Source organism: Pangasianodon hypophthalmus, chromosome 8, assembly GCF_027358585.1.
Source record: "Pangasianodon hypophthalmus isolate fPanHyp1 chromosome 8, fPanHyp1.pri, whole genome shotgun sequence".
Classification (NCBI taxonomy): Eukaryota; Metazoa; Chordata; class Actinopteri; order Siluriformes; family Pangasiidae; genus Pangasianodon; species Pangasianodon hypophthalmus.
Window position 1 is genome coordinate 5,544,694 of NC_069717.1, and position 21,887 is coordinate 5,566,580.

At 41.4% G+C, this 21,887-nt stretch overlaps 1 protein-coding gene across 1 annotated transcript; it reads left to right on the forward strand.

Annotated features, from left to right (window-relative positions):
- Positions 1 to 5,078: 5,078 nt before the first annotated feature.
- pim1 (Pim-1 proto-oncogene, serine/threonine kinase) lies at positions 5,079 to 8,846 on the forward strand. Its single transcript, XM_026928269.3, has 6 exons — positions 5,079 to 5,479; positions 5,673 to 5,779; positions 5,951 to 6,001; positions 6,131 to 6,497; positions 7,125 to 7,301; positions 7,541 to 8,846. The coding sequence occupies exons 1-6, from the start codon at positions 5,398 to 5,400 to the stop codon at positions 7,708 to 7,710; spliced, it is 954 nt and encodes a 317-aa protein (XP_026784070.1). The 5' UTR covers positions 5,079 to 5,397; the 3' UTR covers positions 7,711 to 8,846.
- The last annotated feature ends 13,041 nt before the right edge of the window (positions 8,847 to 21,887 follow it).

The window sequence follows — 21,887 nt, forward strand, 5'->3', positions numbered from 1 at the left end:
AGGATTCTTTTAGCCCAGAGCACACTATCCTAATATTCTCCGACAAACTCATGCAGACATTGGCAGCTGGCCTACAATGTTCCAGATAAAGACCTGACAAGGGAAATGAACTAGTGTGAAAGGGGGGAGAACATTGTTGAGACTTCCAGCAACCCCCCAAAAGTACAGCAGACTGACTTAACGTTTGGGTTTGTTAGAGATGGCGAGGTCAGTGTGCTCTTGTGTCCTCGCCTCCCGTTTGTCTATCCACCTGTTCCAATATCCAGCGGTGGGTTAAAACAGCTGTGGAGGAGATTACCCATGGCGCGTGATTGATGGGCAGGCAAGTGTTCCTTTACTGACAAGTGGTGAAGCAATCTACTGGAAATCCAGAGAGGTCACACCTAACTGTCGCTGTCATCCTCAGGTGGCAAAATGGGGTTAGGGTGTTAAGAGTGGTGTGTTTATTACAGGGTGCACCAGAGGGGAATGTCGTAACAGACTTTTTCCTCTTGAACTTTGCTTAGTGAAATGTCAAAGATTTCTTTAAGGTAAGGAATGGAAAGGGTGATTGAAGTCTGAGAGTTCAGACATGAAATCCATCCATCCATTTTCTGTAGCACATATCCTACACAGGGTCGCAGGGGAGCCTCAAGCCTATCCCAGGGGGACTCGGGGCACAAGGCAGGGGACACCCTGGATGGGGTGCCAACCCATCACAGGGCACATTCGCGCACACACACAAACACACCCATTCACCCACTATGGACAATTTGAGATGCCAATCAGCCTACAATGTGTGTCTTTGGACTGGGGGGAGGAAACACCCGAAGCATGGGGAGAACATACAAACTCCACACACACAGGGCAGAGGTGGCAATCAAACCCGCATCCCAGGAGGGTGAGGCAAACATGCTGACCATTAAGCCACCATGCCCCCCTGGACATGAAATATAGAATATAAAATATTTAAATACATTAGAAACAACATACATATGATCAACTACACTGTAAACAATTGTTGTAATTTTTGTTTCCAGAATTTACAATAAATTGTAGTAAGATTGTGATGCATTCTGGGATGTTTTAGTCATTTCCAGAAAATGACAGGAATCATAGCCTACGTTACAGTAATAGCCTAGATTACATAGGCTAGATGACTATATAGTGTTATACTGTGTTACGTAGGTCACACTGATTGCTAATGTTAGCTGAATTGTATGTTTTTTGAACTGGAAGATTACAACATTTTGTATAGTATAGGTAAAGTTATAATACCTATAACTACTAGTAGCTTATGGAATTTTTTTTTTTTTTTTGTACTAGCTTCACTGGCAAATTTACAATTAAACTTAACTGGCATTTTTTTTTAAATGTAGCCATTCCCTAGTGATAATTAGTTACAGCCTAGCAAAAATTCATTCTAGTTTACCATGTCTTTACTATGATAGAGTATAGGTATACTATACTCCTTCATGGTAACTATGGATAGAATAAGTTAAATCAGGTGCATAATACTATCATGGTTTTATTGTTATGCATTATGGTAATTATGTTTATTACATATTCAACCATAATACTACCGTGAATTTACTCCTGTGTATTATGACCAGATGTTAAATTAAGGGGATCCCGAGGGAATGCAGCCCCACTACATTAAGTTTATATGAGCAGCACATGGAGCTCTGGTACTATACTTTAATGAAAATGTAAATCATACCATGGCATAATGGCGATAATGATAACAATGATGATGTGATATGGTTTCATATTGTTTTATAAAGAAATGCCTTAATTTAAAAATTGTAATAAATAAATAAAAATTGAAAAAAACTTACATGTATTTCTTCAGTCAAAGCATTTGTTATCCATGGTAGCTCTTCATATGATAACATAAACTGGATGTCTTCCTATTCCAAATTTAACCCCACATTATGTAAGAAATATTGCATTATTAATTTATTATATGATATAATGTATTTAATGATGCAGAGCATCCACAAGACAAGTTAGCTCTTATTATCATTTACATCATAGATAGCTTGTCATGTTACTAAAAAATGCAACCAGAAGTCCTCTGTCCTTATGATGGCACATTAATATGTCTGTGATTTGCCTTACAGCCAGAACTGCTGTCATAGCTGCTGTTATAGAAAATTAATCAACACCTTCTGACCAATCATATTCCAGAATTCACCAGCGCTGTGGTATATAGTTACATTTATTACATATTCAAACATAATACCATAATGCTTTATGGCAACTATGTTTATTACCTATTAAATATATATAATTGTTATATCATGACAAAAAAAAACATGGTTAGTCTCTATAGTGACAGTAAGACCTGGTCAGATGCATAAATTATTTTGTATTTGGTCAGTACATTCTGACAATACAGTCACAATTTGTATTCTATTACGTAATGGACAAGTGGGTTAGTAGTGACACTAGACCAATGTACTGAGAATGAGCTAATACCCTGTTCATTACGAGGCAGTGTGAAAATGTTCTGCCTTTCTAGAGCAAAGGTGTGATTTGCGGTCACAGTTCCACTGACTTCATAAGTGTCACTGAGACTTTCCTGGCAGTGAAGCGGGTGTGTGTGGTCAGTGTCTAACAGGCAGTTGAAGTGTCATCGTTATCCTCTGAGAAGCATGGCTCAGAGATAACGCTACCTATCAGATGAACCAAGGCAACATGTGCCTGTCATTCTCTCTCTCTCGCTCTCTCTTTCTCTCTGCCGAAGGAGTACCCACAGATCTCTCAGCTTTAGCCTTCCTGTCATACCTGCCCTCTTCTCCATTTCAAAAGCATTCAGGTTTATTCCTCCCAGGGTAGGGATAAAACAGTCCATTCTATATAGCAATACACATCTTGTTAATATTCATAAGACAGCTACTCTTTAGATAGGAAGAACATCAATAAAAAGGAGATATGTATGTCTTTATAGGAGCTCGGCCACCAGGGCTTTGGCTTAGGCAGCAATGCTAGTTCATTTGACTGATGAACATATCAACAGCAGTCAAATACATAAGCAATCTCACTCTTCCCTCACGTGTGTGAGTGTGTGAGTGTGTGTGTGTGGAGGCTGTATGTATGCCCGTCTGCCACGCAGCTCAGTCATCGATCATCACCCAGCAGAGTGAGTCAGTCCTGCCGAACTGAACAAAAACAGGATGCTGAGTGAGTTCCAAAAACAGATCATTACTCAGCAACGCAAAAGCCTAACCTTGTTATGATTCATCCAGATTTGTCTTTTCGATCAGATTCATTCGGCTGAGCAAACTTAAGAAAGAGAGAGTGAATTCAAAGCAGATAGACAAGCTGCATGACATAGCAGTTAGTCTGCTGCATTATTAGAGCGTGGGCTAATTGCACAAAGCAAGTTTGAGAGAAGTAATTTGAGCTATTTATAGGGAAAAGAATAGCCTACTACAGAATTTGGGGGAGGACATATAGAGAGAGAGAGAGAGAGAGAGAGAGAGGAGGGGGTGAGGGTGGAAGTATAGACAGAGAAGGGGAGAGAGGGAATGAGGGGACAGGGTAGGGAGAGACTCTGAGAAGGGGAGGGAGGGAAAACTTGGAGAGTGAGAGGGCATCGAGTGCATTTACCATTCAACCAATGCTATGGCGGGAAAGCACAGGAGCAGGCTGGGGGGTTGGGGGTAAATGGGAGTCTTTTATCTCAAGTTTCCCACATCCTGCTGCCGAGTCTGAACGCGGCCACCCAATTTGAAAGAATGCCTGGTATGCGCCCATCTTCCTCAGCGCTCTGGTGGTGTGACTGCCATTGTTCGCTGTCTAAATAAAGCTGGAGGGCCACGGATGGGGAAGGAACTTTCAAAGCAGTGATTTGAGATTAATGAGGTTTTGTTTTTGTTTGGAGATCTTCATAAACCCACCCACCCACACACACACACACACACACACACACACACACCCTCATCTAACAGTCAAAAAAAAACAATAGAGTCATCAACATCAGGAGACAGGACAGTGAGTCAAGTCTGATGTCGGCGATGATGCAGACAGCAACAAGGGCTCAGACTTTTTTATCCATATGCTGTAATTGCATCACTTGCTGGATGACTAGTAGGCTGTACATAATTGTGCCAGCACAGGATCTTTTGAAATTATGAAATGGAAATGTAATTCAAGGGCCTCTATACATACATACATAAATACATACATACGTGTATATATATATATATATATATATATATATATGTATATATATGAACCTCATCTGTAATGTATAGAAGTGGGAATACATTAACACAAAAATGATAGTTGTATAATGTTGACGCATGCTTCTTATTTTTATCTAAAATTAAAATAAAATAAAAATAAAATTCTAAGAGTTTTACCTAATAAATGTAGAGTACTTCAGAAATGATTTGTTACATAAATGGACCATAATATGTTTAAGAAGCATTAAAATGATAAAGATAAAGACTAAATGTGTGTGTGTGTGTGTGTATATATATACAGATAGAGAGAGAGAGAGAGAGAGAGAGAGAGAGAGAAAGTTGAGAGTATGACAAGGAAAGCAACAGTACCCTTTTTTTCTAAAAGTATTTTGCAACTATATCTCTTTCTTTCTATTTCTTTATGACTAGTAGATAACTGCTGCAGATAATTGTGCCAACTTGAATGCACCATTCTAATCAAATTCTAGTGCATCAGAAATATATCTGAGCCTCATCTATAATACATAAAAGCTGAAATGCATTAAGACAAAAAAACAATAGTTTTGTCACTTTAAAACACGCAAAATGAGCTTTTCTTCTTTTTTCCCTCATAGATTAGACTCTGTGAGTTTTACCCAGCAGATAAAACTCTGATGATGCCATCACTCTTTTGTTTGGGGGCATAAAGTTTTGTCTCTTGCCTCCGCCTGAACACGAGGTGAACGATTTGGCGCGTTTTGATTCCCGCCACGTCGTCTAGCCGGCCTACGTTGTCATCTATTTTCATATTTGATTGACGTCTGCATACAATGGCGAGCCTCCTGCCTATTGGTTGAGCGCTACCGGTGGGTGGAGCCAGGCGTGACGCCAAACCTACGCTCGCTACTATGTGTATAAAGAGGCTCGCGCCCCGCCTTTACGCTTTCAGAAAGCCGGGTTTGTCTGTTGTCGGCGCGGATAACAGGCACGTTTATTCCTTACATACTATCACGAACTGTTTATTTTTATATTCAACTGAGAAGCTGAAACGACGTTCAGTTTTATATTCGAATCATAAATCTGCTTTATTTTTTTTAATTATTTAAAAAGGAAAAGAAAATCCGCCTTTTTCCCTCCGACAACGTGGATTCCTGCTCCTGCGGCGGCGTCCATTCTTAATCTCCAGTGGATTCTCACGATTCTGGGAATAATTTTGTGAAAATTTGCCTTTTTACGGATTTTTAAAATGCTCCTCTCCAAACTGAACACGTTCGCCCACATTTCAGCCGTCGACATGCCTGCGAAGATCCAGCTCCAAGTGCATCAAGGTTAGAGGACGTTTTGTGTTGTGGTTTTTTCCCCCCTTATGGCGTGGGAGCCATTGCGGACATGATGACTAGCCTTCAGCTAAAGACGAGCGCTGTGTGGGGGGAGGGAGAGAGGGAATAACCAGGGGTTTGCGTTTTGTTTCTCACCATATATCACGATTTTAAGAATTAATTTTGCTGTTTGTGGTTTCAGTGAAGGAGAAGGAGCCGTTTGAGAAGGTGTACCAGGTGGGCTCGGTGCTGGGAAGCGGCGGGTTCGGTACCGTGTACACCGGCCTGCGGATTGCCGACGGAGCGCCGGTACTTTACTGCTTTTTAATTCTATTACATTTTATTTAATGTCTGCTTTTTAACCTGGGGGTGAATTTCATCCTTTTAGTGTCTTATTAGTTCAAAGAAAACGGTTTGAGGTGGCAGAAATATCGCTGTAGATGTCTAATGTTTTGTTTACGTTTTTTTTTTTAAATTCAGGTTGCTATCAAGCATGTGGCTAAGGAGCGCGTGACCGAATGGGGAGAATTGGTAAGAAATTAATTTCTATCCGCGACCTTGTAAAATAATTGAATAGAAATTAGTTACTAAAAAAAATCGATTTCGACTACTTTTTTTTTTTTTTTGGTAATTTATTGTTTTGTAATTTCTTTATTGCAGCCCAACGGCGCGCGCGTGCCCATGGAGATCGTCCTGCTGAAGAAAGTGGGCACCGGCTTCCGCGGCGTGATCAAGATGCTGGACTGGTACGAGCGTCCGGACGCCTTCATCATCGTCATGGAGAGACCGGAAGCCGTGAAGGACCTGTTCGACTTCATCACGGAGAAAGGCGCGCTGCCCGAGGAGCTCGCGCGCGGCTTCTTTCGCCAGGTGCTCGAGGCGGTGCGTCACTGCCACGCGAGCGGCGTCGTGCACCGCGACATCAAGGACGAGAACATCCTCATCGACCTGCGCACCGGCGAGCTCAAGCTCATCGACTTCGGCTCGGGAGCGCTGCTCAAGGACACCGTGTACACCGATTTCGACGGTAAGAGCATTAGAAAAGAAATTGCACTGCACGCGCGTGTTTATAGACCGGACCAGTGTGCGTTGTATGAGAGGGAAAGCGTGCATTTTTAAAAACTCGGGACAGTCTGGGATTCTTGCACGAGGAAGGCCATGGTGACTTTTAAGACCTAAATAGGATTTAGCACGAGGAGGTCTGATGCAGCGAAGTCACGTTTCATTATTAAACGAAGTCGAGACGCTTCTCCTTCAGAACTGACGTTAAAACGAGCCAGTGTTTGGGGTTTCGGTCGGAGTTGTCGTTTCCACGCGCCCTCTTTCGGCGACAAGCGGCATCGCTACAACTCAAAGTTTGTAAACACAAGTCACATGGCAACCGGTTTTCCCGCCCCGCCTCGTGCCCACGCCACGTGACTGCGTAGGTTCACCTGGCTTCGCGTGCTGTAGTAGTGTTTTGTAAACACAGCCGCAGAGCCCTTCCTGCTCCGAGCCCCACCTCTTTTACTATTATTAGTGTTTGCTCTTTGCAAACAAAACAAAAAAAAAAAAAAAGGCTTGGCTCTTGCATCAAACTAGGCTGTAATTTTGTTTGATTTTGAGATTAAAACTTGTTTTTTTTTTTGGTTTTTTTTCCCTCTCTCACGTGCAGGTACACGTGTGTACAGCCCTCCAGAGTGGATCAAATACCACCGGTACCATGGCAGGTCAGCCACTGTTTGGTCTCTGGGGATTCTGCTGTATGACATGGTGTGTGGAGACATCCCGTTTGAGCAGGATGAAGAAATCGTGCGTGGTCAAGTGCTCTTCAGGCGCAGGATCTCGGCAGGTAAGGGTCACAGACTACAATTTTCACAATAGTTCATTAGTTGTAGACTACAAAGCAATCTGTAAAACTCTAGTGACCGTGTAACGAGATGCAACAGAAAGGCAAATCCAGTAAATCCACGAAACCTCACAATTAGAAGTAAAGTGACTCCTTTGGCCTAGTGTGATTATGGTACACAGGCCTGTTGTTCACCTGACTCGATTCTTCAGTCACTTACTCTTCTCTTTTTCTTCCTGCAGAATGCCAGCAGCTCATCAAATGGTGTCTGTCTCTGCGTCCTGCCGAGCGTCCATCTTTCGAGGACATCATCAACCACTCCTGGATGCAGAGCACACCGGCGCCCCCTACAGACACCACAGAGATCCGGTTGCACAGTTTGAGCCATGAGGCGGTCACAGTATGCAAGTGACTCACTACCCAGAGACTCAACACTATGTCAGCCAGCTGAGAGCCGACGGCCGCCCTCCGAACTGAGCAGCGCAGGAAACAAACGTTGAAAATGTGAAATGTTTGTTTTTATTTGGGTAACGCAAAAGGCAGCTGTCTACGGGTGAGCCCGGGAGGCTTGGGATGTCCCACATCCCGCTCCCGATTTCTGTCAAAAGCCGAGTCCGGCCCAGGAAGGGGCGCCCCACTGCGTAAGGTGCGACCTCTGCAAACTTGAAGCGGTTCGTGCGATGCTGAAGAGTAAAGGCATGCCTGTGAACGGACTGAGAAACCTCCACCCTGGAGGACACACGCTCTCATTTAGTGCCTTCTGTGTGAGTGTCGGAAATAAATACTTGAATTAAGTAATAGCCACTGTACCACTGCTCCTTATCCAGATGTCACAATTTTCTTGCTTCCATCTCATCTGCACTATGCAGAGAGTAACCAAAATGACCTCAGATAACCTGTGCAGAATGACCGTCCTACACCTCTGTATCTCTTTCTCTCTAACATCCTGACTCAGTAACTCTCAACACAGCTACCACTCGTCAATACAGACGCACACAGCAATGCAACTACAACATGAGATAACTACATTTTGTTTTGTCAATATTGTAAATATGTAATTGTCTTATGACTCTAAATTCCAAGACAAGGCCTGTGTAAGAAATATTTATTTGAATGTTTTTCTTGAAAGCAAGATCTACGTGGAATTATTTATTTATTTATAGCGAAACAATTTTTGTTTGACATTTGTCATTCCACACTGAAGGGTCCACAGCCTATTTAAATCTATTTTACCATATTTAAGAGCTGTTTTGAGCAGATGTGTACATACATGTAAATATACTTTACAAGCACTTCTATTGTCTGACGCAAGGAGTACTGAAAGTCTACTGATTTTTTTTTTTTTTTTTTTCTCTTTTTAATTTAATTGTCTGATGTGCATTGTTAGACGAATGTCATTGTGTATATCACACAAACGTCTACATGTTCTGAGTTTCACCTCTAGTTGCATGACTGCAGCTTGGATTTTTATTTGATTTAGTGATTGTAAATTGTTTAGGAAGTTATTTTTTTACACAAGTTTCAATAAATATTTTTTTAAACGCTGAATTTTACTGTCTTCTGAGTTTCTTCATTTGGTTCTTGCCAGTTAATTCCTAATTCAAATCAAGAGTATATCATGAAAGGAACCTAGGGTGTTAAAAAAAAAAGTGATAAGTTTTCCTTAAGTAAATAAGATATATAGTGAAGTGAAGTTGCAGTAGCAAGACCACAAAATGGTACATAAAGCAACATGTATTAAAATTGCAAGTCTAAAGAGGTTTGTGATTAATATAAGTTACAAGCCCCATAAATACTGAACAATGAATAATTACAGATGTGCAGGTTGATGTTTATAAGCTAATTATAAAGTTAATCTCTAATTAGTGTAGGATAAAGAATTGCCAGAAGCAGATCTGTCAATAATGACAACATTGCTAACACTGCTAATGAAAAAATCCTTGCAGGAAGAGAGAAAAAAAAACAGAATTCTGCTGCGAATTCCCTAGAGTATGTTGGTGGATGAGATGGTTCCATGCTCACAGAATAAATGTTAAACCGCACATTCTACGCTGCATTTTTACCAACCAGACACCACATCTTGTTTTCAGTGGTTCACAAAACAAGGCTTAGAAATTCACAGCAAATGTTCACCTAGATGAAGTGTGAAGTGAGACTAAACCGCTACCAGGAGCGATTGTGTATCTTTCACATCCTGCGTCCTTTCCCCTTCAGTGATTTTTTTTTCTGGCTGACTGCTCCTTAAGCACAAAAGCATCGTGTTCATGTAGCAATGGGTCAAAAATCGTACATGCTGCAGTCAACCTGTAGATATTGGCACCTCTGGAGTAGACATTTCAGGTCTCCTGACAGGTGAATTCAATTTCCCAGCCTTCTCCAGGACACATTTAATTCAGAGAGTTCACCTTCCTCCGCTTTACAGCAGAAAGAGTCCCAGTACAAAATAAAAACAAGTCAATTATTACACTGAGTAACAGTGGAGTTGGTGTATGATCATACTGCTCATTCCTGATCCAGAGTAACACCCAGAGTTTAGTCCTTCATACCTCCTTGTAGGTTCTTTGAATAGCTTTCTAAAGGCATTCAGTAATGTGAAACCTTCTCTGGAGGGAAAATGCTCTGCTATAGAGTTCTACACAGAACCTTTAAAGTTTCTTCAACTCATTTTCATGATTAGATGCTAACTGTTAGCTATAGGGGTAGTGCTGTCACCTCACAGCTCCAAGATCCCTGGTTTGATCCTGGTGTTGGTCACTCGGTGTGTGTGTGTGTGTGTGTGTAGTTTCTGTCCATGTCCATTCTCTATGTGGGTTTGCTCTGAGTTCTAGTAGGTGAATGGGTGTGTGCTTGGTGCCCTGCGAAGCACTGACGTGCCATCCAGGGTGTATTCCTGCTTCACACCCAGTGTTACTGGGCTAGGCTCCAGACACACCATAACCCTGATCAGGACAAGGCACGTTCTTAAAGTGATCAAGTGAGTGATTGAGTGAAAGACCTTTTTTTCATTAAAGAGATTTCTGAAAGTCTGTTTTCCTGCCATTTTTCATCTAGCCGATCTGAATTGGGTGGACTATATTTACATATGTCAGGGCTACTAAAGTACCAATCAGAATTAGCCATCAGCTAACAGTCAGCTCTCATTTTACCCCACCCTCAGAAACTGACCTGATTCCTTTCCTGTTCACTGCATGTACGCTTTTTAACGCTCTACATAAGCTGTTTTAGTTGGTTTAGTATAGTTAGTTTATGTGATAATAGTTCCACCTTACATACTTGACAGTAAAAGAAATGAGAACGACTAACTTCGCCAGCAAAACCCAAACCTCTTGGTGTGATCGGTGCAGTGTTTTAAACCAGCTGGAAGGGAGAATTAGCAGTGGAGTGCACACAAAAATCACAATCTTACCTGATTTTGCTGTTTTGTGCAAGAGGTGCGATGCTAGAAATATATACAATGTACATTAGCACACGACACACTGTTCATGATCCACTTATTTAGCACTAGCACTGCTTACGAGTTGCCAGGGAGACACAGTATGTCAATCAGTATGTAAAATGACACACCCACACAGTTCTGATCAGACAGAGAGGACTTTTGTAGCTTTTAGTTATAATTAAATTGTAGTTACAAAAATTGAGTGTCATCGAGTGACTAAATAAAATTACCATTTCACTTTAAGGTCCTAGATGGAACGTTTCTAAAGAGTGTGTATGGATAAGCAGAGTACAGGATGTGATGATTGCCAATGTTTGGTCATGCCCTAGGGGCATGGTGGCTTATTGGTTCGCACATTTGCCTCGCACCTCCAGGGTTGGGCGTTCAGTTCCTTCCTCTGCCCTGTGTGTATGGAGTTTGTATGTTCTCCCTGTGCTTCGAGGGTTTCCTCCGGGTACTCTGGTTTCCTCCCCCAGTCCAAAGACATGTGTTATAGGCTGATTGGCATTTCCAAATTGTCCGTAGCATGTGTGTGTATGCCCTGCGATGGGTTGGCACCCCATCCAGGGTCTCCTAAACCTTGTGCCCCAAGTTCCCCCATGACCTTGTGTAGGATAAGTGGCATGGAAAATGGATGGATGGTCAGTTCCTGGTGGAAGGATATGATGTGAGCAGGTGTATGTGGTCAAAATGTTTTCTGTTTTTTTTTTTTTTTTTTATGAAAGATTGTGGGAAAGGTGGTGTTATAGGTTCCTTGTTTCATCTTTTTTTTTTGGTTATTGTTTTTGTTTTTATCTATATAATCTATTTATCTGTATTATCTAAGATAATACAAGGATTCACTGCAGATGTATCTTGAAACTTGCACCAGCCAGAGAGTTTAAAACCATAAAAAAATGAAAAAGCAAATGCAAAATTTTGTGTTATCTATGCAGCCTATGCAGATTTTAAAAAAAAAATATTGCTCCTGGCTGCGCTTGCCCCCCTTTGCAGATATTTATAATTTTTCAAACGTCAACATTGGAAAGATCCTTGCTTCATGGTTTTGATTTATTTGTGTTGACATGGGAACATGTTCCATTACTGACATGTCGAGCCTGTCAAGCATTTGTCATTGCCCTTCGACAAAAGAGCTGAACAGCAGCGGGGTGGGGGTGCATGCCTCTGATCCATGACAGTGTGAACAGAATGCTGAATTATGGCCTTTACATAACTGCCGCAAGACACTTCATGCAGAGAGACAGGATTCACTGGAGGAGATTTCAGTGCTGAGTGTTCTATTACACAAGGAGTTTAGTGTGTTTCGCATTTTCTCCATGTGTCCATGTGGGTTTCGTCTGTGTTCTCTGTTTTCCTCCCACTTCCCAAAAAACCTACTAGTAGGACTGGAAACTCTAAATTGTTCCTCCATGATGCCCCGAGATGGACTGGTGTCTAATCCAGGATGTATTCCGTGCACCCATTGTCCCAGTGTGAGATGCTTTTCTGCTCACCACGAATGTAAAGAGTGGTTCTTTGATTTGCTTTAGCCTTCCTGTCAGCACAAACCAGTCTGGCCCTTCTCCTCTGATCTCTCTCATCAAAAGAGCTGCAGATCTGGATGTTTTTGTTCTTTGCACCATTCCGTGTTAGCTCTAGAGACTGCTATGCTTGAAAATCCCAGGAGATCAGCAGTTTATGAAATACTCAACCTAGCCTATCTGGTACCACCAACCATGTCAAGGTCAAAGTCATGGAAATCACATTTTTCCACATTCTGATGTTCAATTTGAACATTTGAAGCTCTTGACCTGTATCTGCATGATTTTATGCATTGTGTTGCTGCTACATGATTAGCTGATTGGATAACTGCATGTGTGCAACCACTGTTAAAGTGGCTGGTGAGTGTAATTGACAGTGGTAGCCTTAAAGTCTGGTTTTGTTGAGCTTTGGGCATGTTTGAATGGCCTTTGTGCTGGTTTTGTCATGCTGACCTGCAACCCAGATCCTAACTGTTGCATGGCTTACGATTTCCATGACATAACACGGAAAAATAATTAACAATGTCCTAACGCACACACACAATCACACGGAGTACAGCTACGATGCTGCTGATATGCATCAAGCTTCTAAGATTACTTGCTTTTTTTAGACAAGAATGATTGACCTTTTTAAGATGGAATGGTGGCAGACACGTTCAGAACAAAGTGTTGCCTGGGATTAGGTGCACTCACTGACTCATACATACAAGTGTGTTTGTGTGTGTGTGTGTGTGTGTGTGTGTGTGTGTTTGCGCGTGACAGTGCTGCTTTGGTACATGACACACCCATGTAATTGGTCCCACTGGGCCTGAGTGTGCTGGCAACGCCACTAGGCCACACTACCTCTTGTCCCAATTGTTCATGTATATACAGGATGTGTGTGTGTTTGATTGTTTGGGAGTGAAAGTTTGTGTCATGAAACAATGTTTGGAATGAAAAGTAATGAAAATGAAGTTTGCATGTTCATTCCCCTGTCATGTGTCTCAGGGTTTGTACTAATGCCTAAGCATCTTAATCATGCTTCATTTCTAAAGTTTTAAACTCTTAAAGGTTGGCAATCTGCTCCACTGTGAATTTAAATAGAATTGATAGAATTGTGAAAGGCGTGACTTAACCAAGAAGTGAGAGTGAGACAGAAAAAGGAGAACCAAAAAAAGGAGGATAAAATAATATAATAAAAGTGCCGGCATGAACAGATTGACCTTACACAACCTCACCTATAAACGCACACACACTCTACACACATACACACACACACACACACACACACCGATTCAGACGTGAGTTTAAAGGAGCAGTGTACATTTTGTTCTTAGGAAAAGTTACAAAGCAGAGTGGGAATGCCCAACCTGGGGGCGGGGCTTGTTTCTGGGCTGTAAAATGTATAGAAATGAAGAACCATATTAATAACCATATTAACCATAATAAGTAACCATACTGACAATATTTCAAATCACATTTTTTTCTTAGGCTCTTGATAATATATGATTACCGTGGGTCTAGGAACACTTACATAGTGTTGTTAATAAATAATAAATGTATTATCTAGCCCAACAAGCAAGTGTAAGCTTTAGTGCACTGCCCAGTCCCATGTTTTGGCTGCCTGGAAAACTGATTGAAGCTAAAAAGTGGTAATGTGCAGTGCAGGAGGTGGGATTTAGAAAGTGTAGCTCACCCTATAGTTATAATGTCGAGGTCATATCAACATGAAAGTGCTTTAGGTTTAAACAGACATACCAAGTGAAATCTTTTGCTTTGCATAAAAGATTAGGAAGTAGTTTTTATTTATTTTCTCTGGTTGTTAAACCTCCTTTTCCTGCTTGTCTCAGGTGACCACACTAGTGACTCATCAAGCCCTGTTTTAGAAGTTACATACTGCACCTTTAATATATTTTACATTTATTTTCACAAATACTGTGACATACTGCATATTGATATGCATTATATTAAAAAAATTCAGCTAATGTAAGTTCTGAAAAAAAAAAGTAAAAATCTGTATGAACTGTGTCTGAAAACATTTTCTCTACTCAGTTATTTGATGTCACAAACACAGAAAAATCTGCTTCTTTAGCTCTGGGTAGAACTGCTTTTATTTATTATGGTGTGTGTGTGTGTGAACAGCATCGTGAGAATGAGCTCAGCGCTCGCTTCCACGCTGCTCTTGCGAGGTTTCCAGGGTTGTGCGATGCTGAGAGGACTGGAATGCAATCCTGCGCTTGACCCTGGCTCTTGCTCTGTCTCTACCTGCTAACACTCTTCCTCTCGTCACCACTCGGCCCTTTGTGAGCAAACACACACACAAACACGCCCCCTCCGGCTTCCCAGCATTCCTAGCCCTGTGACTCAATTCGTTCTCAGCAGTGAGAGCAGATCCGTCACCGAGGATAAAGGTCAGCTCGCTCTCACTCATCCGGAACGCAGCTTACTTCAGATCAGACCTTAAAGTGCCCCTGAAAACAAAATTGGTGTTTCAGTGCTTTTTTTTTCTCAACACTAATACGATAGTATATCAAGAACAAATGTAACAGAACAGTTTTGCAGATAATCTCGTTTTAATTTTATAATTCCTCACATCTGGGAAAATGATTAAAAATCTTCGCTGACTCATCCTGTACTAGTCTTGTGTTCATCCAATTACATGCTCTGCAGAATGTATATGTCCCACCCCCAGGGGGTGGGTCTTGCTCTACAGTAGCAGCTTATTAGCAGCAACCATGTTGCATTGGTGCATTTTTGGCCCTGTTTCTTCCCTTTTCCAACCATCTCTTTGAATATCTTGGTAGCTCAGACTGATCGAGAATGTGATTCCATCTTTATACACCATCAGTAAGAGTAAATAATAGAGATATAAATAACTTCTCCATAAGTAAGAGTAAATAATAGAGATATAAATCTCCCTCTTTCAGTTGATACAATGCACATCTTTATACTTAGTATATGATACAATACAAAAACAGTACAGTTAAACAAGCAACACTTCAGTTCACCACTGATCCAGTTCAGTGGCGAATTTGATGGTGGATTTATAGCAGCAGTGATTCGATTCAGGCGCAGTATGATTCAGTTAATTTAAACTGAAGTTGTTCACCACTGGAAAGTCTTTGGATAGAGGAGTTTATGCTTTGTGATTGCGTTTTTACTCTTATGCACTGCAAGAGAGTGAAACAAGAGAGGCTGGCGACTGTTTACAGCTGTTGTAATGCAAGTGATAACAGAACCTTGTTTCATGGACGTTCCACAGCATTAAACGTAATGATAAAATGACAAAAAGTGCGAACTGTCGTTCTTCAATTCCACCATTTGTCTATAAGCAACGACACCTGTGAAACAATTTTGACGGTCGTCTATTATCTTCAAGCTCTAAAAGAAATTCACACTCTTTCGCACAGATCTTGGCTTGTAATTCGAGGCGGCCGTATCATAGACTGTTGGACCGATATTCTGATTTAAAATTTTTCTTTATATCCCTTGTAAGTAGTATTACTTAAGTCTATCACTCAGATATGTCAGAGATGCCTCCCGGTGGAGACCCTGTGGCTCTCCATCACCATCGGCACCACTGATGGTTGACCTTGACTCAATCATGGGCAGCATACACTATATGGCCAAAAGTGTGTGGTCACCTGACCATCACACCAAATGTGGTCAATGAACATCCCATTCCAGATTTAGTCCTGCTTTTGCTGTTATAATAAACTCCACTCTTCTGGGAAGGCTTTCCACTAGATTCTGGAGCGTGGCTGTGGAGACTTGTGCTCATTCAGCCACAAGAGCATTACTGAGGTCAGGCACTGATGTTGTGCAAGGAGATCTGTGTTCAGTGTGGTTGAGGTCAGGGCTCTGTGCAGGCCACTCAAGTTCTTCCACTCTGACAGAAATGGTTTCAGATTCTAAAGTATGCGCCCCCATCACATGACATGGTGCTCAGGGATTGGATGATGCTCATTTTTTCCGATTGTCCCAGGAATAAAACATCACCCCCCAGAATGGACCAGAATCCATTCCCTTAACCACACCCAGGCCTGAAAACAGCTTTCACACTCAACCAGATGTATCTCACTCATCATCACCAACAGGAGAACACAAACCACGTCTGATCACAGATCGGCTCTAAAGTTCATCTTCTTCTCAGGTCAGTGAGGACAGAACCAGTGGCCCACATTCCTCATTCGTCCCATTGGGAAAGTGGTGGAAGCCAATATCTCAACCCAGCATAGCAAACACACCACTGTTGACAAGCCCTTGTGATTCATCTCTCGGTAAACAGCAGTCAAGTCTGAGCTGACGAGCATTAGGAAGAGCGGGTGGAGTCTAGAGGACGCCACCCACTTTGCCCCCTCCCAGTGGGGTTAGTCATGGCTGTTTGAGTGACTTGAGAACTGGCGTAGCGTTCGTTCCCATGGGAGCGTGAAGCCACTGGAGAGGTAACGAACACAGCAAACTGTAATAAAAGCTGCGTAAATGAAAGTGTTGGATTAACCCACAGTGCAGCAGAACTGATACAAACTCACGAATTAACTGTTCACTGGTAATTTAATCATGTTCCAACATGCAGAAGTATTTTTCTAGGAATTATGAAGGAATTTCATGTGTGAGTGTTAGAATAGTTTTAATTTAAATAATTCTTTTTACATTTTATTTTATTTATTAATTAGTTTAGGGTTTTTTGCTAGTGTTTAATATGGCTTTTTTTTTTTAAATAAATGACTAAATACTGTGCATTGTCTACTACTACTACTTTATTTTATTTTTCAATCTAGCAAGTGTTTTTCTTATAAAAATTATTACATTTATTTTGTTTTATTTGAAAATATTTCATGGAGCACTTTAATTAATCTAAAACCATTATTAATTAAACTATAATTAAACTATAAGTCAATTGGAATTACTGCAAAACTTTAAAAGTATAAGTAATAAAAACATGCAATAAAATTTTAAATCCTGATTTAATAAAAACACCCAAAATAACAGTTCCGGCAAAAGCTACTATATTCAAAATAGTTTTATAGGTAATATTTGATATTTGTTATATTTAATATTTGCATTTAATTCTAAAACAAACATAACAAGCTTTCTTGCAAACTTGCAGTTCTGCATCTATTGTATGAACAGAAAAGGTCACTACCACACACAAACACACACACACGCACACAAACACACACACACACCTGTATCAAGGCCTCCTGCTTTCCCATCAACCCCTCCTCCTCCCTGCTGCTTTCCCGTAAAGCTATGATTCACTTCCTCATTCCGCCATGGCTGATGCGTCCACATGCAACATGCAAGCACTCGCTTTTGCTTCCCTTTCTCCACATACACACACACACACACACACACACTCAGCTTGCAGGTGGCCCCTTATTACAAATTACTCACAGCATGTGTCTAGATTCATTACTGTACTACATAAGTATTCTAATTCCTTATTTTTCCTCTTCTTTGTTTTCTAAAATCAGAAACAAACTTTCTGCTTGTCCTAGTACATCTGCTCATCTCTTGGTTCCCATGCATGGCCCAGGGTATTGCTCAAGGTTAAAAAGATTTGCATATTTCTCCAGCACATTCCTGTGTTCAAGTCATAAATGTTGAAATGTGAAGCATTGGTATTTCATAACGAAACAAACTTGGGTAAGAGATTTGTTCTGTTCTGCTGTGAGGGAGAGGAGTAGCCTCACTTTCCTTACGGGCAGCAAGGGGCATCTTTAGGGTGACTTCCTGTCTGTCCTCATAGGTGCCATTGCAGCAAATTGTCACATTATGTTACAGAGCTGGAACAAGTGAGAGTGGTGCAGCAGTGACGTCAAATCGAGGTCAACGGTTGTCCGAAAGCTTGGCACATACAAGCCCAAGGACATGTTTTGTGTTTGTAAACAGAGAGCTGGTTAAGTGATCTGGCCGTTATTCCTGAAAACAGATTTTACCACTAACCCTGCAGTTCTCCATCCCCGAAAATGAGATCAGACTGAGTATAGATCAGGTTATAATAGAAATTATGCTTTGAAGCCAACCTGCTCAGGTGTGTCTCACTACACACTGACATTTCTTACAGCTTTTACGTCAATTAGACCCAATTAGATACTCAAAACGAATATTTTCCCAAGTTATACACTTTGTCAGTGCCATCATTTATTTAAACTAAATGAATGTTCTTTCACAGCTCCAGGGTCCTCGGTTCGATCCTGAGCTTGGATTACTGTCTGTGTTCTCCCTGTGTTTGTGTCGGTATCCTCTGGGTTCTCCTCTTCTCCCAAAAATAATGCTGACGAGCGGACTGGCTAAGCAAATTTGCTGCTAGGTGTCCTAGGTGTATTGCCGCCTCGCACCCTGTCTAGGATAAAAGCCGTTACTAACAATGAATGAATGAATAAATCCTCAGTCGAAAGTCAGTAAGGGTGTGTTCTTTAATAGAGGATTTGGTAGACACTGACTCTTCCATTATTCACAGTTTCACATCAGTTAGACCCAATTAGACTTTCTCTTGTTCATAAACAAATTCCTAGAAGGATTTTGTTTCTTGGCACCTTCATTTATTAAAAATAAAAAAAAAAAGAATTCTTTAGGTCTTGCCTCACAGCTGCAGGGTCTCTGGGTCAATCCTAAACTCAGGTTCCTCAGGTTTGTGTGCAGTTTCAGTTTTTTTCTGATGTAGGTTTCCTCCAGGTTCTCCAGTTTTCTTCTACCTCGCAAAAGAATTACAGTGGGTGTACCAGCTATGACAAGTTGTCCCTAGGTGTGAATGAATAATGATATCCTAAAAATAAATCCCACAGAACAGCAGGTTTTCAGTTAAATAAAAAACGTATGCCTTCAAGTTGAGAGTAATTTAACACCATTTATAATCATGCATATTTATAAGCATTAACATGTAGGCAGTAATATAATATTGGCTTCCAGTTCAAATCTTCATTATACAATATAGTGAAAATCAGTAGGTGCCTCTTCTCCACTCGTGAATAGTCCTGGGTGACTGTCATGTGAGCTCATTTATGTCATTACTGACACTGAAGGCAAGCTTAGTCTGTGATCATGGATTCCAGTCAAGGATTACAATGAGTACACATTGTAACTCCAATGACTAGTTTAACTTAATTATTTATATAAAATAAACCTCCAAAGGGTGTATGGTATAGTACAGTTTGAATGTTTATAAGGCCCTTATATATATCTGAGGATGTCTACACCGATCAGCCATAAGATTAAAACCACCTGCCTAATATTGTGTAGATCCCACTAGTGCCGCCAAAACAGCTCTGACTCATCGAGGCATTGACTCCACAAGTCTTCTGAAGGTGTGCTGTGGTATCTGGCACCAAGACGCTAGCAGCAGATCCTTTAAGTTCTGTAAGTAGCGAGGTGGGGCCTCCATAGACCGGACTTGTTTGTCCAGCACACCCCACAGATGCTCGATCAAATTGAGATCTGGGAAATTTGGAGGCCATGTCAACACCTTGAAACCTTTGTCATGTTCCTCAAACCATTCCTAAACAATTTTTGCAGTGTGGCAGGGTGCATTATCCTGCTGAAAAAGGCCACTACCATTAGGGCATACCGTTGGCATGAAGGGGTGTATTTGGTCTGCTACAATGTTTAAGCAGGTGGTACATGTCAAAGTAGCAGCCTCATGAATGCCAGGACCCAAGGTTTCCCAGCAGAACTTTGCCCAGAGCATCACACTGCCTCCACCAGCTTGTCTTCTTCCCATAGTGCATCCTGTTGCCATCTCTTCCCCAGGTATGTGACGCACATGAACCCAGCCGTCCACATGATGCAAAAGAAAACATGATTCATCAGACCAGGCCAGCTTCTTCCATTGCTCCATGGTCCAGTTCTGATGCTCACGTGCCCATTGTAAGTGCTTTCGGTGGTGGACAGAGGCCATTGTAAGTGCTTTCGGTGGTGCATGGGCACTGTGGCCGGTCTGCAGCTATGCAGCCCCATATGCAGCAAGCTGCGATGCACGGTGTGTTCTGACATCTTTCTATCATAGCCAGCTTTAACTTTTTCCCCACATGCATCACTGAGAGTTGGGTGCCTATGACCCTGTCGCCGGTTCACTGGTTGTCCTTCCTTGGACCACTATTGGTAGATACTAACCACTGCCTACCAGGAACACCTGGAACATTTTTCCTGGTTCCAACACATCAACTTCGAGAACTGACTGTTGACTTGCTGCCTAATATATCCCACCCTTTGACAGGTGCCATTGTAACAAGATAATTAATGTTATTCATTTCACCTCTCAGTAGTTTTAGTGTTATGGCTGATCGGTGTATATGGCCATGAGGATGTCTATAAGGCCATTAGAATGTCTATAAGGCCATGAGAATGCCTTATATAGATATCCTCATGGATTTATGGACCTCCTCATGGTCTCATGCCTCATGCCTGTGTGGGGGTCAGGGTCAGCTTAAAGAGAGCATGTGATATTATTGGGGCATGTGTAGTCCTAAATAACGTTGACAAAATGAGATGAGACACTCTGTTATATTATATAATGAACCAGAGGAAAAATACCCCAAATGTCCTGACAGTGTGGGGATTTCCATGCTCAGATACACTTGGTTTACCATACCAGTTAATAAAGTTTAGTATGTGTACTGGAGGAGGAAAATCACCAAACTGTGCTGAATGACAGCCCACTAGGACTAGAACTGGAGACCCCTGAACATAACACATAAGTATACTATCAACACACACTATAATGACACTGCTATGTTACTGCTATGCTGAGAATAATCTACCACCCTACATAATATTTTCTACAACCTACGGTGGTCTTTATTCATTGATGGATGGGGTAGAGGGGGGCTAATAAATTGTACATATTGTAGGTGTACCTGATAAACTGGCCAATGAGTAAAGATACAATGCAGGTGTACCTAAGAAGATGGCTTGGGGTGTTGCATTGGGGAAAAAAATGCAAATATACTATTTTTGTTGCTGCTGATAGAATTATTTTCATGGCATATTTCAACCCAAATGTGATACACTGATCCAAAACCTGTCATATGCACATTCAACAGCACAGTACATTTCCTAATCCCAGTACATTTCCTAATCATTTACTAAAGTTATGTAAGTAGAGGTTTTATGTTAATACTCACAATGTGCCGTGTGTACCAATAGATTTGCAACTTAATGATAACAAACTAGATGGCTGGGCGAGAGAGGAAATGTCCAAGATGGTGTAATAAAAGATGGCGTGATAATACCAACTGATAAGCGTATACACAGGAAGGATGAAAGATGAGCCTTGATAATGGTTCACTGAGCATGTGATGAACTTTAAACCTTGTAGTGAGCGGGAGACCGGAGTGGAATGTGCACATGACTCGTTTCGAAACGTTGACGTAGGTGTGTGTTTGTGTGTGTTTGTGTGTGTGTGTGTGTTAGGACTTTAGTGAGGCGTGTCACCTCAATCTTGGATCAACACTGAGCCACATTCCAAACACCTACAGTTGGGTTTCCTGTTTCAGTTATGCAGAACTGAAAGCTAGGAATCGACAGGTTAAGGGTCCCCAGTGTGAGCCTTTTGCTCTAATCTTTATTGTTATTGTCTCCATGTTGTCTTTAAAGATGTAGACATTTTAGACTCTTGGCTAAATTAACCACTTGTGATCCTTTACATATCTG